General features: G+C 40.0%; 1 protein-coding gene across 1 annotated transcript in view; it reads right to left on the reverse strand.

Annotated features, from left to right (window-relative positions):
• Positions 1-1365: 1365 nt before the first annotated feature.
• Positions 1366-27943, reverse strand: part of LOC120098206 (uncharacterized) — a 46546-nt gene continuing 19968 nt past the window's right edge. Inside the window, exon 2 of the mRNA XM_039097309.2 lies at positions 1366-7874. Within this exon, the coding sequence (XP_038953237.1) occupies positions 6594-7613 (1020 nt within the window). The 5' untranslated portion in view covers positions 7614-7874 and the 3' untranslated portion in view covers positions 1366-6593. The remainder of the gene's footprint in view (positions 7875-27943) is intronic.

The following is a 27943-nucleotide window of genomic DNA, read 5'->3' on the forward strand; positions in this document are numbered from 1 at the left end:
TTCTAATTTCTTACTGGTTGCAGTACCCTTCCCTCTTCCTCTCTAGTCTCTGGCTGCATCATCATCCCCTCCCCACCCCCACCCAAAATGCACATGCCTTCTCTTCTCCATCTCAGAACAGCTGCGGTGAAGCTGGACACTCAGGTGGGAGAGAGATGCACAGAAGGAATTGCAGTCTTCTGTGATTCAAGACAGAGCACATGGCTATGGAGAGAAAATTGTAATGGGTATAGCAAGAAAAGGCATCTGTGGATCTGTGAACCATCTTTGAAACTTTGGTTTGCTTGGTTGGTTTTGTCATCGTCTTAGTCAGTGTTGTACTGAGGTGAGGGGACACCACAACACAGCGTAGGACGTATTCCGTTAGGGCTGGCTTATAGTCTCAGGGGTTCAGTCTTCATCAGCATGAAGAGAAGGATGGCGGCATGCAGACAGACATAGTACTGCAGAGGAGCTGAGAGTTCTTCACCTGGATCTGCAGACAGCAGGACAGGAGAGAGCCACTGCACCTGGCTTTAGCTTTTGAAATCTTAAAGCCCACCCCCAGTGACACACTTCCTCAACAAGGCCACAACTCCTAACAGTGCCACTCCCTGGTGACCAAACATTCAAATCTCTAACCCTACGGGGGCCATTCTTATTCAAACCACGGCCTCTGCTTCCCAAATGCTGGGATTAAAAGCATATGCTACCATGACCAGATTTATGCAGTATTGGGGATAAAATCCCGGTTATCAGGCATGTTAGGAGTACTCTATTTACTGAGTTATTTCCCTGTGCCCTTATTTCTGGGAATTCTCATTTCATGTGTTTGAACCAGAATTGATTGTGAATGACTAAAAACACTAAAAATGAAATCACAGGTGAGGGGTCATGGCATGTTTTGAAGGCTCTTACTGATTATTGTTGCTCCAAACCACCACCCCTCCCCTGGCATAAAGTACCTTAGCCAACCCTCTCTGGCCCTCTTGTTTCCTCCTGTCTCTTTACAGTTGGGTCTCCCCACGACCAGAAGAGATATTCTTCCAAAATAAAAGTCATCTCTTTTCATCTTGGCCTTGCTGTTTCCAAAGACCCTTACTGTGTATTCTCTCAATACTGTATGTTCTTCCTTGGAGACTTTTTCTTAGTACCCAACTAGGATGTCTTCTCCAAGCACACACACACACACCACCACCACCACACATTCACACTTAAACACACACACACACACACCACCACCACCACCACACATTCACACTTAAACACACACACCACACATTCACACTTAAACACACACACACCACACATTCACACTTAAACACACACACACATACATACACACACACACAGAGAGAGATAGTTCATCCACTTGCTTTACCTCAGCTTCCAGACTCCCCTGTACATGAGAGACTCCCATCCACCACTCCACCCTTACCCCGGCCCCCTCTTCCTTGCAGGCTTTATCTGTCTAGCCCTCACCTGCTGCACTTCCAACACTGGTTGGTGTTTGTTATGTTAGGAACTATCTGTTTCTTACTGTCAGAGGTGCCATAATTTTTGTATTTTTGGTATGTAATTCAGTGCAGTCCACCAAAAACACTCTAAGTTCTAAATATTTGCTGACAGAGTGAATACACAAATTACACAAATGAGTGATTTAATCAGGATATGCACAAACCTGGGAGCAAGGAAGCCTGAACTCATTATTTTGAACCCAAAGTAAGCAAGGTACTACCACAGTTAAACTAATTGTAAAGAATTAAAGAGAAACCAATGATTTGCATGCTCTGCCTTCCTAACAGTGTTATAGCTATGATAGCATTTTAAGTAGTGGGAATACTGACTATTTGACACTATATTAATTATATTTGTAATATATAAATAAAGAGAGACCTGATAGTTCCCCAATTAAAGAGTATACATCCTGGGTCTTGAGTAATAGCTCAACAGTTAAGGGAATAAACTGCTCTTCCAGCACCTGCTTTAGGTAGCTCACAACGCCCTGTAACATCACCTCCAGGGGTCCCACCCTAGACTTCTTCTGGTTTCCTTGGGATATGGCATATGCTAACACAGACAATAGGTGCACACACATAAAGGTAATTTGCTTAAAAAGAATGTACATCATATATATATATATGTATATATATATATATATATATCATGTAAATCAAACTTTCTTACCACAATAAAGTTAAGCTCAAAATCAATAATGCTAAGTTACAGTATTTGTCTTAGTTGCTTTTTTATTACTGTGATAAAATAACCATGACTAAAATAAAGCATTTAATTTGGGGCTTAGGGTTTCAGGGGGCTAAAATCCATGATGGCATAGCAAAGGTATAGCAGCTGGAGTAGCTGAGAGTTCACATCTTGATCCAAAAGTAGGAGGCAATGGAGAAAAAGAGACTGGCAATACTTTGGACCCCTGAAATTTCAAGGTTGCCCCCATGGCATACCTTCTTCAATAAAGCCACATCACCTGATTCTTCCCCAAACAGTTCTACCAACTGGAAACCAAGCATTCAAATCTATGAGCCTACTGGGGATGGGGCGGTCATTCTCATTCCAACAAACACTAGATGCTAAGGAACACACACTTGAAAACTAAAAACCAGGCCTTGCTGTATACTGGAGTAAAAGAAAATTAGAAAAGCAATTGCTACAAAAAGCTAAAACCTTGTGTTATGCACCTAATGTAGTACTTAAATTTAAGTATATGCCCATCAATTAATTATCAAAATGCATTATAAATGTATGAAAAAATTTCCAAAATAAAAATATCTTTTTAATTTTGTGATCAACAATATTTTTAATAATTGACTATTTAAATACAAAAAGTTAATAAAGGGCCCAGAAAGTACCCTGTGAAATTCTGCAAAAATGAAAGAGTCCATGTTTGAAATAGAAGCAAAGGGGAGGTCTGTTAAATGAGATCTGGCCATTTTGGAAATAAGACCTTAAAATAATACTGAAATACAAAGAATATGACCACAGAAAGAAAACATAAAAAATCATTTAAAATATTTGAATTAGTTTATACTAGCAAATAATTTTATTTAAAAATACCATTTCCAAGCATTAAAGAAACAGAAAACCAAAGCAAACCAATAAAGTCCACATTAGGGGAAAAAAAAAAGGAAGGAGGGGAGTGGGGAAGGAAGGGAAGGAGGAGGAAAGAAAGAAATGGCCAAAGTCACTCTCTGTACCCAAATCCTGTGGGAGAGAAAGCTGGATTTACAGAACTATGGACAATCCTGAGAGCTCAGGGGAGACCATCACTTCTGGTCACACTCCTGTCCCAAGAGGAACCCACATAGAGTCCTCTCAAAACAGGAACCTAGGAGCAGTCATGGACAAGGTCTCTGCCTGTGCCCAGAGCTGAAAGCCAGTCATCAGGAGTTCTAGGACACCTGAGAGCAGAGGCAAGACCACCACATCTGCTCAGGGGACCCTCCTGGAACCCTCAGGACACAGGAACCCAGGAGCAGTCTGGGAAAGGATCCTTTCCATTTCAGCCTGCACCCAGAGATGACCTTGTGACACATCTCTGTACACCCAAATCCCACTGGGAGAAAGCTGGTCTCCAGGAGTGCTGACACACAGGCTTGAAGGAAGGTCAAGCCACTGGCAGAGAAAGCAAGACCAGCTAATACCAGAAACAACCAGATGGTGAAGGGCAAGTCCAGGAACCTAAGCAACAGAAACCAAGACTACTTGGCAACATCAGAACCCAGTTCTCCCACCAAAGTCAATATTGGATATCCCAATACACCAGAAAACACAAAAATCCCTTAAAGAATTAAAACACAACCAAACAAGTGAAGGAATTGAACAAACCCATCCAGGATCTAAAAATGGAAATAGAAACAATAAAGAAATCAGAAAGGGAAACAACCTTCAAGATAGAAAACCTAGGAAAGAAATCAGGAGTCATAGACACAAGCATCACCAACAGAACACAAGAGGCAGAAGAATCTCAAACACAGAAAATATCATAGAAAACATTAACACAATTGTCAAAAACATGCAAAATGCAAAAAGCTCCTAACACAAAACGCCCAGGAAATCCAGGACACAAGGAGAAGATCAAACCAGGGCCAATAAATACTTTCAACAAGATTATAGGATAAAACTTCCCTAACCTAAAGAAAGATAGCTCATAAACATACAAGAAGCCTACAGAACTCCAAATAGACTGGACTGGAAAAGAAATCCATCCCTCCCTTCTCATAATAGTCAAAACACCAAATACACAAAACAAAGTAAGAATATTAAAAGCAGTAAGGGAAAAAGGTCAAGTGACATATATAGGCAGACCTATCAGATTTACACCAGACTTCTCAATAGAGACTACGAAAGCCAGAAGATCCTGGACGGATGTCATACAGACCCTAAGAGAACACAAATGCCAGCTCAGGCTACTATATCCAGCAAAACTCTCAATTAACATACAAGGAGAAACCAAGATATTGCATGACAAAACCAAATTTACACAATATCTTTCCACAAATCCAGCACTACAAAAAATAATAGATGGAAAACTCCAACACACCCTAGAAAAGACAAGAAAGTAATATTCTTGCAACAAGCACAAAAGAAGAGAGCCACACAAACATAATTCCACCTCTAACAATAAAAATAACAGAAAACAACAATCACTATTCCTTAATATCTCTTAACATCAATGGACGAAATTCCCCAATAAAAAGACAAAGAGTAACCTAACAGACTGGATATATAAATAAGACCCAACATTTTGCTGCATACATACAGAAAACACACCTCACTGATAAAGACAGGCACAATCTCAAAGTAGAAGGCTGGAAAAAATTTCCAGGCAAATGGTCTCAAGAAACAAGCTGGAATAGCAATTCTAGTATTCAATAAATAGACCTTCAAGCAAAAGTCATCAAAAAAGATGGGGAAGGACACTACATAATCATCAAAGGTAAAATTCACCAAGAGGAACTCTCAATTCAAAACATCTATGCCCAAAATGCAAGGGCACTCACCTTTGTAAAAGAAACATTACTGAAGGTCAGAGCACACATTAAACCTCATACAATAATAGTAGGAGACTTTAACATACCACTGTCACCAGTGGACAGATCATGGAAATACGGTGAAACTAACAGAAGTTATGAACTAAAATGGACTTAACATATATATATATATATATATATATATATATGTACATATATATAAACATTTCATCTTAAAACAAAAGAATATTCCTTCTCAGTACCTCACAGTACCTTCTCTCAAACTGACCATATAATCAGACACAAAAATAGCCTCCCCCAATACAAGAAGATTGAAATAGTCTCATACATCCTATCTGATCACCACAGACTATGCTGGTCTTCAACAACAACAAAAACAACAGGAAACTCACATACACATGGAAGCTGAACAATGCTCTACTCAATGATAACTTGGTCAGGGAAGAAATAAAGAAAAAAATGAAAGAGTTTTTAGAATTTAATGAAAATGAAGGCACAACATACCCAACCTTATGGGACACAGTGATAGCCATGTTAAGAGGAAAACTCATATCTCTGAGTGCCTCCAAAAAGAACCAGGAGAAAGCATATATCAGCAACTTGACAGCACACCAAAAAGCTCTAGAACAAAAAGAAGCAAATACGTCCAAGAGGAGTAGAAGGCAGGAAATAATCAAACTCAGGGCTGAAATCAACCAAGTAGAAACAAAAAGGACTATACAAAGAATCAACAAAACCAGGAACTGGTTCTTTGAGAAAATCAACATGATAGATAATCCCTTAGCCAGACTAACCAGAGGGCACAGGGAGAGTAACCAAATTAACAAAAGTCAAAGTCTTGCATCCAAGTTCTCTCTGCCCAAAGGAACAGCAGGACTATTGGTGGCATCCAGCACACCTTCGAGAAAATTTCCCTCATCTCACACAAATCTGTCTCAGAAACAGACCATGAAGTCAAGTCAATTAAATTCACACACACACACACACACACACACACACACACACACACACACACACACAGAGAGAGAGAGAGAGACAGAGACAGAGACAGAGACAGAGAGAGCATCAAATATAGCATAAACAAAAGCAGAATAAAATTGAACAGAGAAATCTTGACCATTTACTTCGTTCATTAAAATAAAACCTTCTTTGTGTCAAAAAGCTATCATGATTGAAATGAAAAAAATTTCTCCCACAAAAAAAATCTCTTGAAAGAAGTTAACTCTGGGTCTATGGTCTATATAAAATAGCAGAATGCACAAAAACACAAAAAAAATTACAAAGAAAAGACATGGAAATGGGTAAAATAAATACCTACAAGAAGCTGTAGAATAGGAAACCAGTACAGGCAATATGTTTATGAAAAGATACTTAATCACTAATGAAAGAAAGGCAAAGCAAGAGGAGATGCCATTTCAATTGCAATGTGCTGGCAGATCTAAAGGTTTTGTAGTACTGACCTTGAGAAAGATAACAGGGCTAAGCAGCTGACGGCCATGCACTGCCATGGGGTAGCAAAGAGGATTCAACTGTTAGTAACACTGGCTATACTTCCAGGAATTTGATTCCTAGCACCTACACCATGGCTCACAGCATAGCTCCAGTTCAGAGAATCTGATGACATTTCCTTGTCTCTGTGGGTACTGTACACAGGTGGCACAAAACATGCAGGCAAAGTACCACTGTACATAGAACAGTACCCATATGCATAGAACAGTACCATTGTACATAGAACAGTACCCATATACATAGAACAGTACCTATATACATAGAACAACACCCACATACATAGAACAGTACCACTGTACATAGAACAGTACCCATATACATAGAACAGTACCTATATACATAGAACAACACCCACATACATAGAACAGTACCACTGTACATAGAACAGTACCCATATACATAGAACAGTACCACTGTACATAGAACAGTACCCATATACATAGAACAGTACCACTGTACATAGAACAGTACCCATATACATAGAACAGTACCACTGTACATAGAACAGTACCCATATAAATAGAACAGTACCACTGTACATAGAACAGTACCCATATAAATAGAACAGTACCACTGTACATAGAACAGTACCCATATACATAGAACAGTACCTATATACATAGAACACCCATATACATAGAACAGTACCACTGTACATAGAACAGTACCCATATACATAGAACAGTACCACTGTACATAGAACAGTACCCATATACATAGAACAGTACCTATATACATAGAACAACACCCATATATAAAACAGTACCACTGTATATAGAACAGTACCACTGTACATAGAACAGTACCCATATACATAGAACAGTACCACTGTACATAGAACAGTACCCATATACATAGAACAGTACCTATATACATAGAACAACATCCATATACATAGAACAGTACCACTGTACATAGAACAGTACCCATATGCATAGAACAGTACCCATATACATAGAACAGTATCACTGTACATAGAACAGTACCCATATACATAGAACAGTACCCATATACATAGAACAGTACCCATATACATAGAACAGTACCCATATACACAGAACAGTACCACTGTACATAGAACAGTATCACTGTACATAGAACAGTGACCATATACATAGGAAAGAAAGAAAGAAAGAAAGAAAGAAAGAAAGAAAGAAAGAAAGAAAGAAAGAAAGAAAGGAAGGAAGGAAGAAAGGAAGGAAGAAGCACACCTCTGCTGGTGGGTAATTACTCACCTTTTCATATCAACAGGGCAATTACTAGCAAAGACAGCGTGCCCACTACCTAATACCTTCAGTCCTTGGCATATGACTCTGACCAGTTCTCTGGCACATGGGACATGCTCAAGAATGATAGTTGCAGCAAATTTCATTGTGCCTAGAAAAAAATTGCAAACAATTTAAATGCTCATTTAGAGAAAGTTGGATAAATAAATTATAGTATAAATATACAAAGGAATTTACACAGCAAACAAAATAAATAAATTAAAGCTGCAATTGCCAGAATAAATAAGTCTCAAGATCATTAGTTTAAGCTAAAAAGGAAAAACAAAACAAAACCAAAAAACAGCTACAAAATATATATATTACCAAAATAAGAATAAAAATGTATAAAATAGCACTATTTAATACTTATGATATATGTGGATATTCTACTAATAAATATCAAAACACACATAAAAGATAAAAGGATAAAATTATAAAAAGATAGTACTTGTGAAATATATACATATATATATATAATTTACTTGATGGATATATCAATGGATATGTAAATAGGCAAGTAGGTAGGTAAAGAGATACACAAATCATAAAGGATGGATAAATAGATGATAGAAAGATAGATAGATAGATAGATAGATAGATAGATAGATAGAGAACCAAAAGTTTATTTTAAGTCAGATGTTATAATAGGCATTATAATAGACGTTTTGGAGAAAGAAGATAGACATACAGACTGACAGACAGACAGATAGATTGTAGATGACAGATGATAGATAGATGATAAATAGATAGAATGAGAGAATCAATTTTTAGTTTTCAAAAATAACACCAATGCAGGGAACCCCGACCCAGTCAGAGGCAAAGGTTCCTTCCCATTTGAACTTTGCCTGAAGCAGACCTGAGGTGCTGGCTCCACACCCACTCCTACGACATCCAAAGGAAGCTTGACTCCCAGGTGCTATGAAACACCCAGGATCACAGGTGACACCACAACACCTGCCCCCACACCCAGCATAACTGGGACCCCCAGGATCCAGGGACACAGGAAACTGCCCTCCCCCAGCCCACTTAGAGGCACAGGTTCCTCCTAGTTTGTACCAGTGCCTGGAGCAGATCCAGGGTGCTGGCTCTTCACTCACTCCTACAACACCCAGAGGAAGTTCAACATCCAGGTGCTGCAAAACACCCAGCATCATAGAGGAAGCTCAAGTCCTAGGAGATCTGACACACCCAAGAGCACTGGAGCTCTACTACACCTAAGATCACAGTTGAGACTACATCTGCCCCCAACACCTGGTGTAACTGGGACCCCCCCCCACAAGAACCAGGAAAGCATGAACCCCTAACCAGTCAGAGGCATGGGTTCCTTCCAACTTGTACCTGTGCCCAGAGTACTCTGGCTCCCCACCCACACTTGCAACACCCAGAGAAAGCTTGACTCCCAGGAGTTCTGACAAACCCAGAATCCCAGGATCAAGGATCACAGAATCATAGGATCACAGAGACAGCTAGACTATGAGGAGTTCTGACACAACCAGGATCACAGGAGGGACAGGCTTCAGTCAGCGACAACAAGGGCAGGTAGCACTAGACATAACCAGATGGTGAGAGACAAGTGCAAGATCATAAGCAAAGAAACCAATGCTGCTTGACATCAGAACCTACCTAGTTCTCCTACCACACCAAAGCCTGGATACCCCAACACACCTAAAAAGCAAGTTTCAGATCTAAAATCCCATCTCATGCATATGATAGAGAAATGTAAGAAGGACATTAATAACTCCCTTAAAGAAATACAGGAGAACACAGGTAAAAAAAAGTAAAGGCCTGTAAAGAGGAAACAAATCTCTTAAAAAAAAATACAGGAAAACACAATCAAACAAGTGAAGGAATTGAACAAAACTGTCCAGCATCTAAAAATGAAAATAGAAACATTAAAGAAAACACAAAGGTAGACAACCCTGGAGATGGAAAACCCATGAAAGAGATCAGGAGTCACAAATGCAAGCACCAGCAACAAAATACAAGAGATAGAGGAGAGAATCTCAGGGATAGAAGATACCCTAGAAGACACTGACAGAACAGTAAAAGAATATACAAAAAGCAAAGAAACTCTTAACTCAAAGCATTCAAGAAATCCAGGACACAATGAAAAGACCAAACATAAGCATAATAGGTATAGAAGAGAGTGAAGACTCCCAACCCAAAGGGTCAGAAAACATCCTCAACAAAATTATAGAAGAAAACTTCACTAACCTAATGAAAGAGATACCCATAAACATACAGGAGCCTACAGAACACCAAAAAGATGGGACAAGAAAAGAAGTTACTCCCATCATATAATAATTAAAACACCAAATGCACAGAACAAAGAATATTAAGTGGTAAGGGGAAAAGGTCAAGTAACATATAAAGAGAGACCTGTCAGAATTACCCCAGACTTCTCAACAAAGACTCTAAAAGCCAGAAAATCTTGGGAAGATGTCAGACAGACCTAAGAGAACATAAACGCCAGCCCAGGGTACTATATACAGCAAAATTCTCAATTAACATAGATGGAAAAATCAAGCTATTCCATGACAAAACCAAATTTACACAATATCTTTCCACAAGTCCAGCACTACAAAGGATAATAGATGGAAAACTCCAACACAAGGAGGGAAAACTACACCCTAGAAAATGCAAGAAACCCAAAAGAAGAGAGCCACACAAACGTAATTCCACCTCTAACAACAAAAATAACAGGAAGCAACAATCACTGTTCCTTAATATCTCTTAACATCAATGGACTCAATTCCCAATAAAAAGACAAAGACTAACAGACTGGATACATAAACAGGACCCAGCATTTTGCTGCATACAGAAAACACACCTCAGAGACAAAGACAGATACAACCTCAAAGTAGAAGGCAAGGAGAAAATTTCCAGGCAAATGGCCTCAAGAAACAAGCTGGAATAGCAATTCTAGTATCAATAAAATAGACCTTCAAGCAAAAGTTATCAAAAAGGATGGGGAAGGATACTACATAATCATCAAAACAAAAATTCACCAAGAGGAACTCTAAATTCTAAACATCTATGCCCAAAATGCAAAAACACTCACCTTTCTAAAAGAAACATTACTGAAGGTCAGAGCACACATTGAACCTCATACAATTATAGTAGGAGACTTTAACATACCACTCTCATCAATGGACAGATCATGGAAATAGAGACTAAACAGAGACACAGTGAAACTAACAGAAGTTATGTTAATGGACTTAACAGATAAATATATAGAGAACATTTTATCTTAAAATAAAAGAATATACCTTCTCAGCACCTCACAGTACCTTCTCTCAAACTGACCATATAAATACACAAAAATAGCCTCAACCAATTCAAGAAGATTGAAATAATCTCATGCATCCTATCTGATCACCACAGACTATGCTGGTCTTCAACAAAAACAACAAAAACAACAGGAAACCCACATACACATGGAAGCTGAACAACTATCTACTCAATGATAATTTGGTCAGGGTAGAAATAAAGAAAAAAAATTAAAGAATTTTCAGAATTTAATGAAAATGAAGGCACAACATACCCAACCTTATGGGACACAATGATAGCAGTGCTAAGAGGAAAACTTATAGCTCTGAATGCCTCCAAAAAGCAACAGGAGAAAGCATACATGAGCAGCTTGACAGCACACCTAAAAGCTCTAGAACAAAAAGAAGCAAATACATCCAAGAGGAGTAGAAGGCAGGAAACAATCAAAGTTGGGGATGAAATCAAGTAGAAAATACCAAGCAGGAAAAAAAAGAGAACTATACAAAGAATCAACAAAACCTTGAGCTGATTTTTTGAGAAAATCAATAAGATAGATAAACCCTTAGACAGAATAACCATAAGGCACAGAGACAGTATTCAAATTAACAAAATCAGAAATGAAAAGGGAGACATAACAACAGAAATGGATGAAATCAAAAAATTACCAGATCCTACTACAGAAGCCTATACTCAACAAAACTGTAAAATCTAAATGAAATTGATAAATTTCTAGACATATAATAGGTACTAAAGTTAAATCAGGATCAGATAAACCATCTAAACAGTCCCATAACCCCTAAAGAAATAGAAGCAGTCATTAAAAGTCTCCAAACCAAAAAATCCCTAGGATCAGATGGTTTTAGTGCAGAATTTTATCAGACTTTCAAAGAAGACCTAATACTAATACTTCTCAAAATATTTCATAAAAGGGAGGCAGAAGGAACACTACCCAATACATTCTATGAAAGCACAATTACACTGATACCTAAACTACCCAAAGACGCAACAAAGAAAGAGAACTTCAGACCAATTTCCCTCGTGAATATTGATGCAAAAATACTCATAAAATTCTTGCAAACCAAATTCAAGAATACATCAAAATGATCATCTACCATGATCAAGTAGGCTTCATACCAGGGATACATGGATGTTTCAATATACAGAAATCCATCAATGTAATCCACTATAAAAACACACTCAAACAAAAAAAAATACCACATAATGATTTCATTAGATGCTGAGAAAGCATTTGACAAAATACAACACAATTCATGCTAAAAGTATTAGAGAGATCTGGAATTCAAGGTCCATAACTAATTATAATAGAAGCCACATACAGCAAGCTAATAGCCAACATCAAACTAAATGGAGAGAAACTTGAAGCAATCCCACTAAAATCAGGGACTAGACAAGGCTGCCCACTCTCTCCCTACTTATTCAATATAGTATTCGAAGTCCTAGCCAGAGTGATCAGACAACAAAAGGAGGTCAAAGGAATAAAAATTGGAAAGGAAGAAGTCAAGATCTCACTGTTTGCGGATGATATGATAGTATACTTAAGTGACCCCAAACGTTCCACTGAGAACTACTAAGTCCGAGAAACAACTTCAGCAAAGTATCAGGGTATAAAATTAACTCAAATAAATCAGTAGCCTTCCTCTACTCAAAGGATAAACAGGCTGAGAAAGAAATTAGGGAAACAACACCCTTCACAATAGTCCCAAATAATATAAAACACCTCGGTGTGACTCTAAAGAAGCAAGTGAAAGTTCTGTATGACAAGAACTTCAGGTCTCTGGAGAAAGAAACTGAAGAAGATCTCAGAAGATGGAAAGATCTCCCACGCTCATGGATTGGCACATTAACATAGTAAAAATGACCATTTCACCAAAAGCAATCTACAGATTCAATGCAATCCCCATCAAAATTCCAACTCAACTCTTCACAGATATACAAAGAGCAATTCTCAAATTTATCCGGAATAACAAAAAATGCAGGATATCAAAAACCATTCTCAACAATAAAGAACTTCTAGAGTAATCATCATCCCTGAACTCAAGTTATACTACTGAGCAATAGTGATAAAAACCACATGGTATTGGTACAGAGACAGACAGGTAGATCAATGAAATAGAATTGAAGACCCAGAAATGAACCCACATACCTTTGGTCACTTGGACAAAGGAGCCAAAACCATCCAGTGGAAAAAAGACAGCATTTTCAACAAATGGTGCGGGTTCAACTGGTGGTCAGCGTGTAGAAGAATACAAATTGACCCATTCTTATTTCCTTTACAAAGCTCTAGTACAAGTGGATCAAGGACCTCCACATAAAACCAAATACACTTAATCTAGTAGAAGAGAAAGTGGGGACGAGCCTCTAACACTTTGGCACAGGAGAAAATTTCCCGAACAGAACACTAACGACTTATGCCCTAACATCAACAATAGACAAATGGGACCTCATAAAATTGAAAAGCTTTTGTAAGGCAAATGATGCTGTCAATAGGAAAAAATGGCAATCCACAGATTGGGAAAAGATCTTTACCAATCCTACATCTGCTAGAGGGCTAACATCCAAAATATATGAAGAACTCAGGAAGTTAGACTCCAGAAAACCAAAAACCCAATTAAAAATGGGGTACAGATATAAACAGAAAATTCTCAACTGAGGAATTTTGCATGACTAGAAGCACTTAGAGAAATGTTCAGCATCTTTAATCATCAGGGTAATGCAAATCAAAAGGACCCTGAGATTCTACCTCAGACCAGTCAGAATGGCCAAGATCAAAAATTCAGGTGACAGAACATGCTGGTGAGTGTATGGAAAAAGAGGAACACTCCTCCATTGCTGGTGGAATTGCAAGCTGGTATGATCACTCTGGAAATCAGTCTGGAGGTTCCTCAGAAAATTGGAAATAGTTTTACCTGAAGACCCAGCTATACCTCTCCTGGGCATATACCCAAAAGATGCTCCAACATATAACAAGGACACGTGCTCCACTATGTTCATAGCAGTCTTATTTATAATAGCCAGAAGCTGGAAACAACCCTGATGTCCCTCAACAGAGGAATGGACACAGAAAATGTGGACATTTACACAATAGAATACCACTCAGCTTTTAGAAACAATGACTTTATTAAATTCACAAGCAAATGAATGGAACTTGAAAATATCATCCTGAGTGAGGTAATCCAGTTGCAAAAGAACACATATGGTAAGCACTCACTGATAAGTGGATATTAGCCAAAAAGAAGTTTGGAATACCCACAATACAATTTATAGACCACATGAAACCCAAGAGGAAAGATCACACCAAAGTATGGATACTACAGTCCTACCCAGAATGGGGAAAAATAGTCTCTGGGAAGTAGAGGGAGAGAGGGACCTGGAAAGGGAGAGGGGGGGAGGGACAAGGGGAGCCAGTTCAGACAGGGGAGAAGAGTGGGGAGAGGTACAGAGGATCAGAAATTTGAAAAGAGGTGTGTAGCAATGGGGGAGGGGGATCTGGGGGAAAGTCCCAGGTGCCAGGGACCCAACAGTTTTCCAGGATCCAATGGGGAGGACATTAGCTGAAATACCTAACAAAGGGGAGAGAGAACCTGTAGAGACCATACCCAGTGGATAGTCATGGTCCCTGGTTAAGGGATAGGGCCACCTACCCTCCTCAAAAATATTAATCCAGAATTCCTCTTATCAAAAGGAAATGCACAGACTAAGAGTAGAGCAGAAACTGAAGGAAAGGCCATCTAAAGACTGCCCTACCTAGGTATCCATCCTGTCTGCAGACACCAAACCCAGGCACAATTGCTGATTCTAAGAAGTGCTTAGTAACAGGAGCCTGGTATAGCTCTGAGAGGCTCTGCTAGAGCCTGACCAATACAGATGCGGATACTCTCAGTCAACCATCAGACTGAGCACAGGGACCCCAATAGAGAAGTTAGGGCAAGGACTGTAGGAGCTGAAGGGGTTTGCTACCATAGGAATAACAACAATATCAACCAACCAGACACCCCAAAGCTCCCAGGGACTAAACCGCCAACCAAGAGTATACATGGGGGGTGGGCCTATGGCCCCAACTGGACATGTAGCAGAAGACTGCCTTATCAGGTATCACTGGGAGGGGAGCTCCTTGGTCCTGTGGAGACTTGATGACCCAGAGTAGGGGAATGCTAGAGTGCTGAGGCAGGAATGGGTGGGCAGGTGGGAGAGCAGCCTCATAGAGGTAGGGGGAGTGGGGAGGGAGGAGATGGGGTTAGTGGAGGGAAAACTGGGAAGGTGGATAACATTTGAAATGTAAATAAATAACCAATAAAAATGAAAAAATAAAATAAAACCTATGCAAGTGAGGCAAAATGTTAACATTTCTGAAGACTTCATGGTTGGGAAATAGGTGTGTTAGACATCACTCACTCTCAGTTACTCGTCACACTTGAAGCACTTCATAGTAAGAAATGCAACCTGAAGCAGGCTGCAGGGGAGTGGCAAGATGCAAGGCTGGAAATGCAGCAGGTTGTGGGAATTACTTATTTACAGTTCGATTGCTGAAAAATTGAAAGAGGGGAAACAAAAACAAAGCAAGAAGGAAGGCATGAGGAGACAATGAAGGGGATCAGGAGAGAAGAAAAGAGAGTGTGGACTGGAGTGTCCAATGGGTGAAAGCAAGAGTTATTCTTCGTTTTCACTTCCAGCCCAATGCTAGCCTCAAACAGGGATGCTGCTGGGAGACTGGGATGCACATGGATGCACATGGCTTTGGTCCCAGCATCAGCTCCCCTGCACTGAGCCCACCAGGGCTGAGGGGAGGAAAGGGGAACAGAAGGTGAAGTTTGCTTCCATACCTTTACCCAGTACAGCCTTACCTACACCCCCTGAAATTTACATAATCAGGTATAACCACATTCCTAAGGCTGTTTTTTCCTGGCACAGAGAATTGCTCGCTGAGAAATACCCACTTTAGGAAACTACCAGCCATTTACTTCTAGGAAGTAAAAGCTTTTATTTTTCCCTCTTAGCAAAAATTGCCGTGCATTTGCATGCTGTTGTGAGGTTTGCTATCTTTAGTTCAGGTCCTTTCCCATTTCTAGTTTGCTGTGTGTTATCTTTGTCTCTTTCCTCATGGTCCAGGTTTGGTGAGTGGTCAGGTCTTTTCACATGTGTCCTTATGCGCTGGTCAGAGCTGAGCCACCCCTCTTAGAGACACCCCGTAAAACAGTAACTGATAGATTCATATGACCCAGCTTATCACCTGTTTCCCAAAATATAGATAACACATGAACATGCCAAGAGAGAGTTCAAATCTTGTGCTTCAGTGTCCAAGTGAATTCTGCTCTGGGTGGGACACTCCCTACCTGCAGTTGCCCTGCTAGGGTTGTGCCATATTATGCACCAATATTGCTAAATGTTACAATCCAACATCCAATACCGTTTTCCATCTCTGAACATTTACTTTAAAATTTTCACCCATTCATAGAAAAAAATTCTTCAGTTTTCTATAGAAACTCAAAGAACCATGGGTAGCCAAAGCTACCCTGAAGAAACGAAGTACTTCTGGAGGTATCACCATACCTTATTTCAAGTTACACCACAGAGTGGTAGTGATGAAAACGGTGTGGTAGGAGCTCTCAACAGAGATATAGATCAATGGAATAGAATAGTGGACCCGAACATAAAACTCATGAAACCAAAGCTATCTGAGTTTGACCAAGAGGCTGACAGTAAGCGATGGAGATGAGACAACCGTTCTCAATACATAGCGCTGGGAATGTCAACATGTGGAAGAATGAAACTCTAGCCCTGTATCTCACCTTGAACATAATTCACCTCTAAATGGATCGCAGACCTCAATATGAGACCCAGCTTCCTGCACTTGCCAGAAGAAACAGTTGGGAGTATGCTTTACCACACAGGCATAAGATCTTCTGAAAGGACTCCATGTAAAAGAGGAAATGGGATGAACAATTGACGAGTGCAATCCCATGAAACTAAAACGCTTCTCCACAGTAAAGAAAACTGTCAACCATGTCAAGAGGCAATGCACAAAATGATTATCCCACAAGGCTACCCAATGCCAGCCCTAGAAGTAATGGGTCTCTGAAAAACCCATGCCAAGCAGGTGTGAGCTACTTCGTAGAACCTGTTGTCAGGGAGGCTTTAGACGATTTTCCAAAATATAGGCGTTTGCGATTCCTTTTTGTTCCCTACCAGAACTAGTCAGTAAGACCCTGTGGCTGAAGATGTCACATGCCTTGAATGCATACTGTAGAAAAGTCAAGCTGTAAGGAAGGGAGGGTAGCAGTATCAATCCTGTTGCCCACCTAACAATGTTATGAGCTATGATACTAACCTTCCAGGCAAAACGTGCCCAGTGCTACAACCGTGGCAAACTTATGGGGATGACTAATGGCTCTGTGATTGGCCGTGAGGCCTGTACTACAGGAGGGAATCCATGCTTAGTGTAGTAAACCACTCAAAAACCTATGACCCAGGATGTTTCAAGTCCAAGGAAAGAACCTACTACTCCTGCTTAGCTAAATTGGCATAACAACAATCACTTTCTAAGTATCTAGATTATAAGCCCAGAGGCATATCAGAGAAGCATTCTCTTTGTAGTGAGTGGAGGTGAACTCAGAGACCCATAGCTGCAGATGCTGAGAATAGAGAATGGTTGAGGGCTCAGCCCTAAGCAGGACATGTATAGCACTCCTTAAGGCTCAGGGGACACTGCAGAAAAATAATGGAAATAGCTGAAAATAGAGAAAAGGTCCATGAGATGCCATCTTTTAAGGTGACGTGCCAGGACAATCATGAACTGACAGCATCAGTGCTTACTTGCATTGGACCTACACAAGTCAGACCTAATTGTCAGCTGTGAATGAAGAAGGGGTTCACCCTACAATAGTGCTGAACTATTGGCAACTAACAGCTTCTGGGAGAGCGTGAGGCATAAGATCGAGCTGTGTATCACTAGTGAGTCTACCAAGCTCTAATGCAAGTCCAAAACCATGATCACAGACGACCCTAGCTAAATCTGAGGAACACAAAACAAAACAAATAGTCAAGTATGTGGGAAGAAGATTTTTAAGGAAAAGGGGGCCTGGCATTGGTGGGAGAGAAGAGAGAGAGAGAAAGTAACCATATTTACTGCATTACATACATGTGAAATTGTAAAAGAACAACAATCTTTATCATTAATTATAAAATTATTTATTATTTATAATAAATTTATCATTAATAATAAAATAGTTCTATCTACTTTTTCTTTCTTTTCCCTACTTAGGGAAATCTAATCCAACCTAAGGTCAGGCTCAAATGCTGCCCCGTCTGCTACTGCTTTCTCTCAGGCAAACTAAAAGCCCTACCTTCCTTTTGAGTAGCTCTTCACTTTGCTCTGCTGCTAGACTGGGATTACCAAATGGGTTAGGTATCATTGTGGTAGGCTGTGCCTAACACAGTACCCTACATTTCATAGGTGCCTAACAATGATCAAACAAATACATGTAGATATACATTTGTAAATATTCCAAATTATTTTTAATCACAGATACTTTTATAAACCAAAAGTTGATATAGATATAATCTGAACCTTATATTGTCCCTCAATCTTGTGTAAATTACTGGATGAGTGGGTGAAGAAGGGGTGGGATTTCCACTGGTCACTCTAGAATGAATGAGGTCTCATAATCCACTCCCACTATTTTCAGTTGCCCTATATTCTTGCCAATGTCTTTCTTCAAGTTCCTCAGAGCACATTTGCAGGTTCTAAGAGTAGCAAACATTCATTCTGCTTAAGTACAGTTCTAAAGGGAAGACACACATTCAAGAGTGTGACTACATATGTACAAGTGACTTGCACTCCACAGAGCCATACATAATGCTAATGACAAAATCTGACATCCTGCTCTTCCTTCATTATTTACTGAACCCTCTCTCTGAGTTGATTCCTTTGTATTTGTTGAGAACAAGCTATTGAAAACAGCCCCTAGTGCACCACAGCCATTTGATTTAAGAAGAAAAGCACATATCCCTCAAACTCCCTTCTAAAGACTAATAACACGTTTCTTTGCAAATGACTGCCCCTGGTTATTAATTCACACTTTCTTAGAGTAGTCTACCTTTCATTTATAATTTTTAAATTAACCTAAATGTTTTTGACAGTGATTTCTGAAAAGCAGAACAACAAAACAAAACATAAAAAAAAGAAATGTGTTTGTGCTACTTAATTTGTTATTGAAAGGAGTTGGGAAGACAGGTGCCAACAGAAATTGATCATGAAATCAACATGTCCTCTGTGCCCTTTCCGAGCTCCCCTCCCAAAGGAGACGTCACTGTGATGGGCCTACCAGAGCCTCTAGCCCCCTCGTGCTTCTGTCTATCTAGCTGAGAAAATGACTCTGCAGAAACAGAACTCAATTTCTAAAAATGTCAATCAACTGATATTACTTTCAATGTAATATTTTCAGTCACACAGCATTAAAAATATATATGCACTAAACCCTCAGTCAGCTTGAACAGAAGCTAACAAAGTTTCACTCCATTTCAATAAGAGTGAGTCAATTTATGGGCCTTTGTTGTGTCTAGAGGCAAGATTTTTCTCTTGGGTTATCACAATACTGTGGGTGTCAATCAAAGAGCCACACTCAGAGGACCAAGGGAATATCAGATGAGATCCATCAACCCAGCTGAATTTTGGCCTGTATTTGTAAGTGATTTCCTGAGCTGGGTCATCAATCACAAAGTCATCTGCATAGAGAGCATACTTCATTATTGTTCTATGGGGCTCCAATTAAGGAGGACATGACAAACAGTTATCAAGTTGACAGCTCAGCCAAGTATTCAGCAATTACGGTAAGCCATGGTCATGAGAGGAACGTGGGCCTCTCTGTTTCCTTCTTAGGTGAAGGCTTTTTGGAATGAAAGATTCCTTTCAAGCAGGCTTCTGAGTTCCTTACTCTTCAGTCAGCAGGGTTTCCTCATAAAACAGTAATAGGCCCCCAATCCCACCCTACAGACCACGAAATATTCAAGGATGTACATTGATTTTAAATCACTCAGCACGTGTATCTTGTTCTACTCTAATGCAACTCCTCCTCACGCAGAAAGGATTGTTGCATGACTGGAGAAATTGCTCAGTCAGTAAAGTGCTTACTGCACAGCATGAGGACCTAAGTTCAATCCTCATGCAAAACAATGGAACACTGCAGAAGCTCGAGTGGTGAGGAGGCAAAGGCAGGTAGATTCCTGATGCTCACTGACCAGCTGGAGTCCTCCACATTCAGAGAGAGAGCCTGGAGCAAATAACCAGGAAAAACGCCACAAACGGCATACAGCAACTAGGAAAATACCCAAGGTTGGTGTCTGGCTTCCATGTTCACATGCACCTGCACATATATGAGACATACACAACAAAAAGATACTCATATGTTTTATTCATCCCTACATTATTTGAGGAAACATGGTAAACACTGATGAGATTTTAAGATCCAAGTCCAGAGAAGGCACCAAGTATAAACCAGATCTTAATAGGACTGCAAATCATGGATTTGATTTTCAAATTTATGCAAATGTGCTCAGTCCCTGTCACGTCTTGGGGCACAAGCCACTGCACAGGAATGATATGGGCCTTTGAATCTTTGGGGGAGAAGAGCATAGTAGCTTCTAAGCTGCCTTTGATCGACTTAGGTGATTTGACTCCCACTAATAAACTCACAAGAGCTGTTAGGTAAGTCGGAGTGTATTTATCGTTGTAATTTGTTGTGTTCTGCATCTCTAGGAAACAACATTGTGGTAAATATATCGAAATGTCAGGGTTATCACTTGCTACACAAGTTTATTTTATTTCCCCCCCACTGAACAAATGCCAGCAGCTTAGCCTGCTGAGCCCCAAGCTTATGTGAACTAGTGATCCAGGCAGCCTTTGGCAGTTCCAAGTGGCCATTTGGCCCACCCCAGCGTATGCTGCATAGATTCCCTGGGATGGCCTCCAACTCCTGGATGGTGGGAGACGTTTCAGTGGTGCCGAGGCCCCTGTCATCCTACAGCAGCAGGCTGCTTCCTAAGAAGCTGGCTCTTCTGGCCGTTCCAGGAGGGAAACGAACACTGTCTTGGCAGCGATGCAGATGCATCCGCTCTCTCCCCATGGCTGCAGAAACTTTTACAAAGTGCTAGGAGCACTGTTTGGAATCTTCGTCTAGAACAACTCTAAGGAAAGCTGCTCTGGAAGTTGGGACTGACTTCTCTGGCTAGCTCTACCAAGCAACCAGATGCCATTTCTCTGCACAATGAGAATATTCTGCAAGAACGTGCATATTCTGAAGAATATGACTCCGAGGACAATGTCCAAGGAACAGCGGCTCGGGTGCTCCAAGCTCTCCCCCCCATCCGAGCTTCACTCCCATAGGTTCAACTCCATCTGTATAGGAAAACAGTGACAGGCTTCAGTCCCGAGCTGCTCTCAATGTGGCTGGTCCTCTAGCAGCAGCGGTAAATGGAGCAGGTGAGAGCATTGCAGTACGTCTTTGTAGAGGGCTGGCTGTGTGAGACATCCGTGTTCCATTCCTATGAGATGCCCATTTCCGAAATGAGAGCAGGTGTGATAAAGGAAAGCTGGTCAACCAGCCAAGACCAGAGGCTTTGCCTGCTGCAAGGCATTCACTGTCCCATCAACCAGAGCTCAGCCCTCAGTGCCCCAGCTTTGCAGTTCTGAACAATGTATGGTTTGCTCTACCATTCCAGCCTCAGTCCAACAAAAGGCATATGCTGCTTTATTAATTGATTTTCTTCATGGTGCCTTTAATTGGCTCATTTCACTTGGCTTTAATCTCACTACATATATAGCATATTTATATCTCTAAAGGCAATCTTACAAGGCATTGTACCTAGGAGCAACCATTTTTATTAGATATTATGTTGTGATTCCATTGTTTGAATATAAATATGTATATTTATGTTTTCTATTCTTTTTTTTTTTTTTTTTGGAGCTGGGGACCGAACCCAGGGCCTTGCGCTTGCTAGGCAAGCACTCTACCACTGAGCTAAATCCCCAGCCCCCTTATGTTTTCTATCCCACATCTTTCTTTGGTGAAAAGTAGTTTGTCAGATACAATGTTTTTCACTTTGTTGTATCCAGCTAGGTAGATCTCTCCATAGCAATATGTAGATAGTGAAGATTTCTTTGTACAGCTTTCTTGTACTCTGTCCTGTCATTGAGAGGCAACTTATTAGTCTAATACATTGTTGGCTGCCAGTGAGTCTTTGTATATTTTAAAATCAGTAAGTCTTGATAGTGAACAGTTTTGTGTATATTTGTTTTACTGTTTTGAAATTTTCTCTTTGAAATACACTCCTAGACTGGAGATCTCTAGTCAATGAATAATTATGTGTTCACATTCATTGACTCACAAACCCTGTAGTGGGGCTTATGGACATCATTAGGTCCTACACAATTCTCTTCATGGAATTCACACAGTTTTCCTTACCTCCAGCAATGGATGGTAAGACCTATCATGGCAGGCTCACCAAGAGTGGATCACCAACTGTTGAGATTTTTGCCAGTATGATAGGAGTCTCCCAGGTCCTAGCTATCTACTTCCTATTTCTTGTAGCGAAGTTTCTTTCACCTAAGTGCTCGCATCAGAAAGAAGTTCCCTGGTGTCCCCATTCGGATTCAAGAAGCCCCTTTATCCTGGAAGTCGGCGAGAGACCAAGATACAAATCCATGCATCTATAACCATCTGATTTTTTTAAAAGATGCTAAAAATACACGTTGGCAAAAAACAAACAAAACAAAAACCCCAGACTCTTCATCAGTGGTACTAGGAAACTGGATGAGTAGGGAAAGGAGATTAGATCTCTAGCTCTTTCCCTCCAAACGCATCGAAGACCAAAGTGAAAGACCTCCATCTCCCAACTGTTAGAGGGAAGGGTGACGAAAATACTCAAAATGCCAGCAAACTGCAGACTTTCTGAAGACAATTCCAGACATTCAGGAAACAACTTTAGAGTTTACAAGTAGAACCTCATGAAATCCAGAAGCTTTTGTTATAGCAAAGAAACTGGTTGACTGGGGGAAGCAATGACCCACAGACAGGGAGAGAACCTTTGCTAGCTACACACAGAACAGAAGATTTAGAGCTAGACCATTCAAGACTTTACAAACTAAAGAAGAAATCAAATAATCCAATCAATAAATTAGTCAATGAAATAAGCAGACAAAGAGAGAAATACAAATGGGCAATAAACCTAGAAAAATATGAACTTCTTCATTCAGCTTCAAATAGATACTACACTGCATCAAATCAAAACTACACTGAAATTCTAATCACCCTATTCAAAATGGAAGCCATTAAGAAAACATACCAGTGGATGTTAGTGAGAATTCAGGTGAACGAGAACTCTTTAACACCATGAAATAGTCCTGCCACTATGGAAATTAGTGTGGAGACTCCTCCCGGACAACAGGTTACCATATTAGCCAGCTGTTTGGCTCCTGTGACTCATTCGATGAACTCCAAGTCAACATATCATAGAGGAACTTGCACATCAGTATTCATTGCAGTACTGCTCCCAGTGGACAACCTAGGTGTCCAACAACAGTGTAATGGATAAATGAGGTTTTCTAAGCCATAAAGAAGTTATGTTATTTGGAAAAACAACAACAACACACAAAAAATGCAGCTGCAGATAATCAAAGTCAATGTATTAAGACAGTCTAAGAAAAATAAATGTATGAGATTAATTTCATTTGGGGGGGTCCTAGATTTTGTATAGATATATAAAACAATGTATGTACATATGAAGTGAGAATTAAGACTATCTAAGGGGAAAACAGTACTAATGGTAGAGAAGTAGGAAATGGAAAGGGAGTATTGGGAAAACATGTTCAATATACAATACGTATCAAAACAAAATAATAAATAAATTGATAAATGTCTTCATGCTTGGACTATAGCTCAATCACATAGCATTTGCCTAATGTGTATAAGGCTCTGTGTTCAAACCTTAGTAATACAAAATTGTAATTATTACTTAATTAAAAAGCGTCTAGAGCTAAACAATGCACATTGTGTGCTACCTCTAATTGTGTGCAACTCCAGAAACGTATCCTCTAAAGTCTAGGATGATAGGGTTATCCCTGGCTACTTCTCTAGCTGGATACAAACACAATTTCCCGTTGAAAGATGAAATGCTGAGGCCTTACAGGGTCTTACCCTTGAAGAAAAACAAAAGTGCACACAAAAGAAATGCACTTACACTGTGGTTAGTAGACTCCCCAGTCCACTAACCAATCCCTGTGGTTCAAGTTTCTAGAGTGTCCTCTTCTCAACTGACCACAACACATATACACACACACACACACACACACACACACATTGAAATGCTATTCTGATATCCATAATTATCAGATAATGAGGGCCTCCTGTGCTTTTGGCTAAACACCGAAAAGTACTAAGTAAGAAGTGAAGTTAGCTTAAACTGTGAATGTTCATCAGAGGAACCTGAGCCAGAGAAAATCATTCTCTTATTAAGGTAATCTGATACTTGGAAATCCAAATCAATATGAATTTGAGAATAGGGTATTCCAAGATGGTGCCATCAACTGTCTCATAGATAAACACTTCTTCCTCTGACATTCACTTCAGAAATCACATCAGAGATGTTCAGTGTGTATGCATTCTTAGCAAAAAAAGTAAAATCCTTTCTATACCCTAGAAAATTAAATATCAACATCTTAAAGCTAAGCTTGGCAGCAAACACCTTTAATCCCAGCACTCAGGAGATAGAGGCAGGTGGATCTCTGAGTTTAAGGCCAGTCTGGTCTTCAGAGAGTTCCAGGACAGAGAAATGCTGTCTCAAAAAAACCAAGAAAATTTGAAAAAAATTAATTGCAGTTTTTATTTACATTTTAAATGTTATCCAATTTCCTGGTTTCCCCTCTAGAAACCCACTCCACCACCCCTACACCCTGCTTCTATGAGGGCATTCCCTCACCCAACTGCCACTCCCTCCCACTCCCCCTGCCCACATACTCCTATAATGGGACATCAAGACTTGACAGACCTAGGGCCTCTCGCCCACTGATGCCCATCAAGGACATCTTATGCTACCATATGCGGGTGGAGTCGTAGATCCATTCCTGTGTTCTCTTGGGATGGTAGTCTCATCCCTGGGAGCTCTGGGGGGGGGGGTCTGGTTTGTTGATACTGTGTTCTTTTTATGGGGTTGCAAATTTCTTTAGCTATTTCAGTCCTTTATCTAACTCCTCCATTGGGAAGCCTGTTCTCAGTTCAAAGGTTGACTGCAAGCATCCACCTCTGTATTTGTACCACTCTAGCAGAGCCTCTCAACAGACAGATATACCAGGCTTCTGTCTGTATGCACTTCTTGGCATCTACACTATTGTCTGGGTTTGGTGGCTGTATATGGGATGCATACCCATGTGAGCAGTCTTTGATGGTTTTTCAGTCTCTGCTCCACTCTTTGTCTCCATATTTCCTCCTGTGACTATTTTTATTCCCCTTCTAAGAAGGTCTGAAGCATCCAACAGTGAAGCCACTTTGGTTGTCCTTTGTGAGCTTCATGTGGTCTGTGGATTTTATCATGGGTAATTCGAACTTTTGGGCTAGCATCCACTTATCAGTGAGTGCATACCATGTGTGTTCTTTTGTGATTGGGTTACCTCACTCAGGATGATATTTTCAAGTTCCATATATGTGCCTAAAATTTCATGAAGTCATTGCTTTTAGTAGCTAAGCAGTGATCCATTGTATAAATGTACCACGTTTTCTGAATCCATTCCTCTGTTGAAGGGCATCTGGGCTCTTTCCAGCTTCTGGCTATTATCAACAAGGCTGCTATGAACATAGTGGAGCATGTGTCCTTGTTATATGTTGGAGCATCATTTGGGTATATGCCCAGGAGTGGTATAGCTGGGTCCTCAGGTAGTACTATGTCCAAATTTCTGAGGAGCCTCCAGACTGATTTCCAGAGTGGTTGTACCAGCTGCAATCCCACAAACAATGGAGAAATGTTCTCTTTCTCCACATCCTTGCCAGCATCTGCTGTCATCTGAGTTTTTTGATCTTAGCCATTTTGAATGCTATGAGGTGGAATCTCAGAGTTGTTTTGATTTGCATTTCTCTGATGACTAAGGATGTTGAACATTTCTTTAGGTGCCTTTTGGCCATTCGATAATCCTCAGCTGAGAATGTTTTTTTTAGCTCTGTACCCCATTTTTTAATAAGATGATTTGGCTCTCTGGAGTCTAACTTCTTGAGTTCTTCGTATATTTTGGATATTGGCCCTCTATCAGATGTAGGATTGGTAAAGATGTTTTCTCAATCTCTTGGTTGCCGTTTTGTCCTAACCACAGTGTCCTTTGCCTTACAGTAGCTTTGCAGTTTTAAGAGGTCCCACTTGCTGATTCTTGATCTTAGAGCATAGGCCATTGGTGTTTTATTCAGGAAATTTTCCCCAGTGCCCATGTGTTCGAGATGCTTCCCCGCTTTTTCTTCTATTAGTTTGAGTGTATCTGGTTTGATATGGAGGTCCTTGATCCACTTGGACTTAAACTTTGTACATGATGATAAGAATTGATCGATTTGCATTCTTCTACCTGTTGACCTCCAGTTAAACCAGCACCATTTGTTGAAAATGCTCTCTTCCTTCCATTGGATGGTTTTAGCTCCTTTGTCAAAGATCAAGTGGCCAAAGGTATGTAGATTCATTTCTGGGTCTTCAGTTCTGTTCCACTGATCTACCTGCCTGTCTCTGTACCAATTATCACTTTGCTCTGTAATACCGCTTGAGTTCAGGGATGGTGATTCCCCCAGAAGTTCTTTTATTGTTGAGTATAGTTTTCACTACCCTGGGTTTTTTGTTATTCCAAATGAATTTGCAAATTGCTCTTTCTATCTCTATAAAGAATTGAGTAGGAATTTTGATGGGGATTGCATTGAATCAGTAGATTGCTTTTGGCAAAATGGCCATCTTTACTATATTAATTTTGCCAATCCATGAGCATGGGAGATCTTTCCATCTTCTGAGACCTTCTTCAATTTCTTTCTTCAGAGATTTGAAGTTTTTGTCATACAGATCTTTCACTTGTTTGGTTAAAGTCACACCAAGATATTTTATGTTATTTGGGACTATTGTGAAGGGTGTCATTTCTTTAATTTCTTTCTCAGCCGGTTTGTCCTTTGAGTAGAAGAAGGCTACTGATTTGTTTGAGTTAATTTTATACCCTGACACTTTGCTGAAGTTGTATATCAGGTTAAGTAGTTCTCTGGTGGAACTTTTGGGGTTGCTTAAGTACACTATCATACCATCTGCAAATACTGATATTTTGATTTCTTCCCTTCCAATTTGTATCCTTTTGACCTCCTTTTTCTGTCTGATTGCTATGGCGAGAACTTTGAGTACTATATTGAATAAGTAGGGAGAGAGTGGGCAGCCTTGTCTAGTCCCTGATTTTAGTGGGATTGCTTCAAGTTTCTCTCCATTTAGTTTGATGTTAGCTACTGGTTTGCTGTATATTGCTTTTACTATGTTTAGATACGGGCCTTGAATTCCTGATCTTTCCAAGACTTTTAGCATGAAGGGGTGTTGAATTTTGTCAGATGCTTTCTCAGCATCTAATGAAATGACCATGTGGTTCTTATATTTGAGTTTGTTTATATAGTGGATTACATTGATGGATTTTCATATATTAAACCATCCCTGTATGCCTGGGATGAATCCTACTTGATCATGATGGATGATCGTTTTGATGTGTTCTTGGGTTCGGTTTACAAGAATTTTATTGAATATTTTTGCGTCAATATTCATAAGGGAAATTGGTCTGAAGTTCTCTTTCTTTGTTGGGTCTTTGTGTGGTTTTGGTATGAGAGTAACTGTGGCTTCATAGAAGGAATG

This window comes from Rattus norvegicus, chromosome 18 (genome assembly GCF_036323735.1).
Source record: "Rattus norvegicus strain BN/NHsdMcwi chromosome 18, GRCr8, whole genome shotgun sequence".
NCBI classification, from domain to species: Eukaryota; Metazoa; Chordata; class Mammalia; order Rodentia; family Muridae; genus Rattus; species Rattus norvegicus.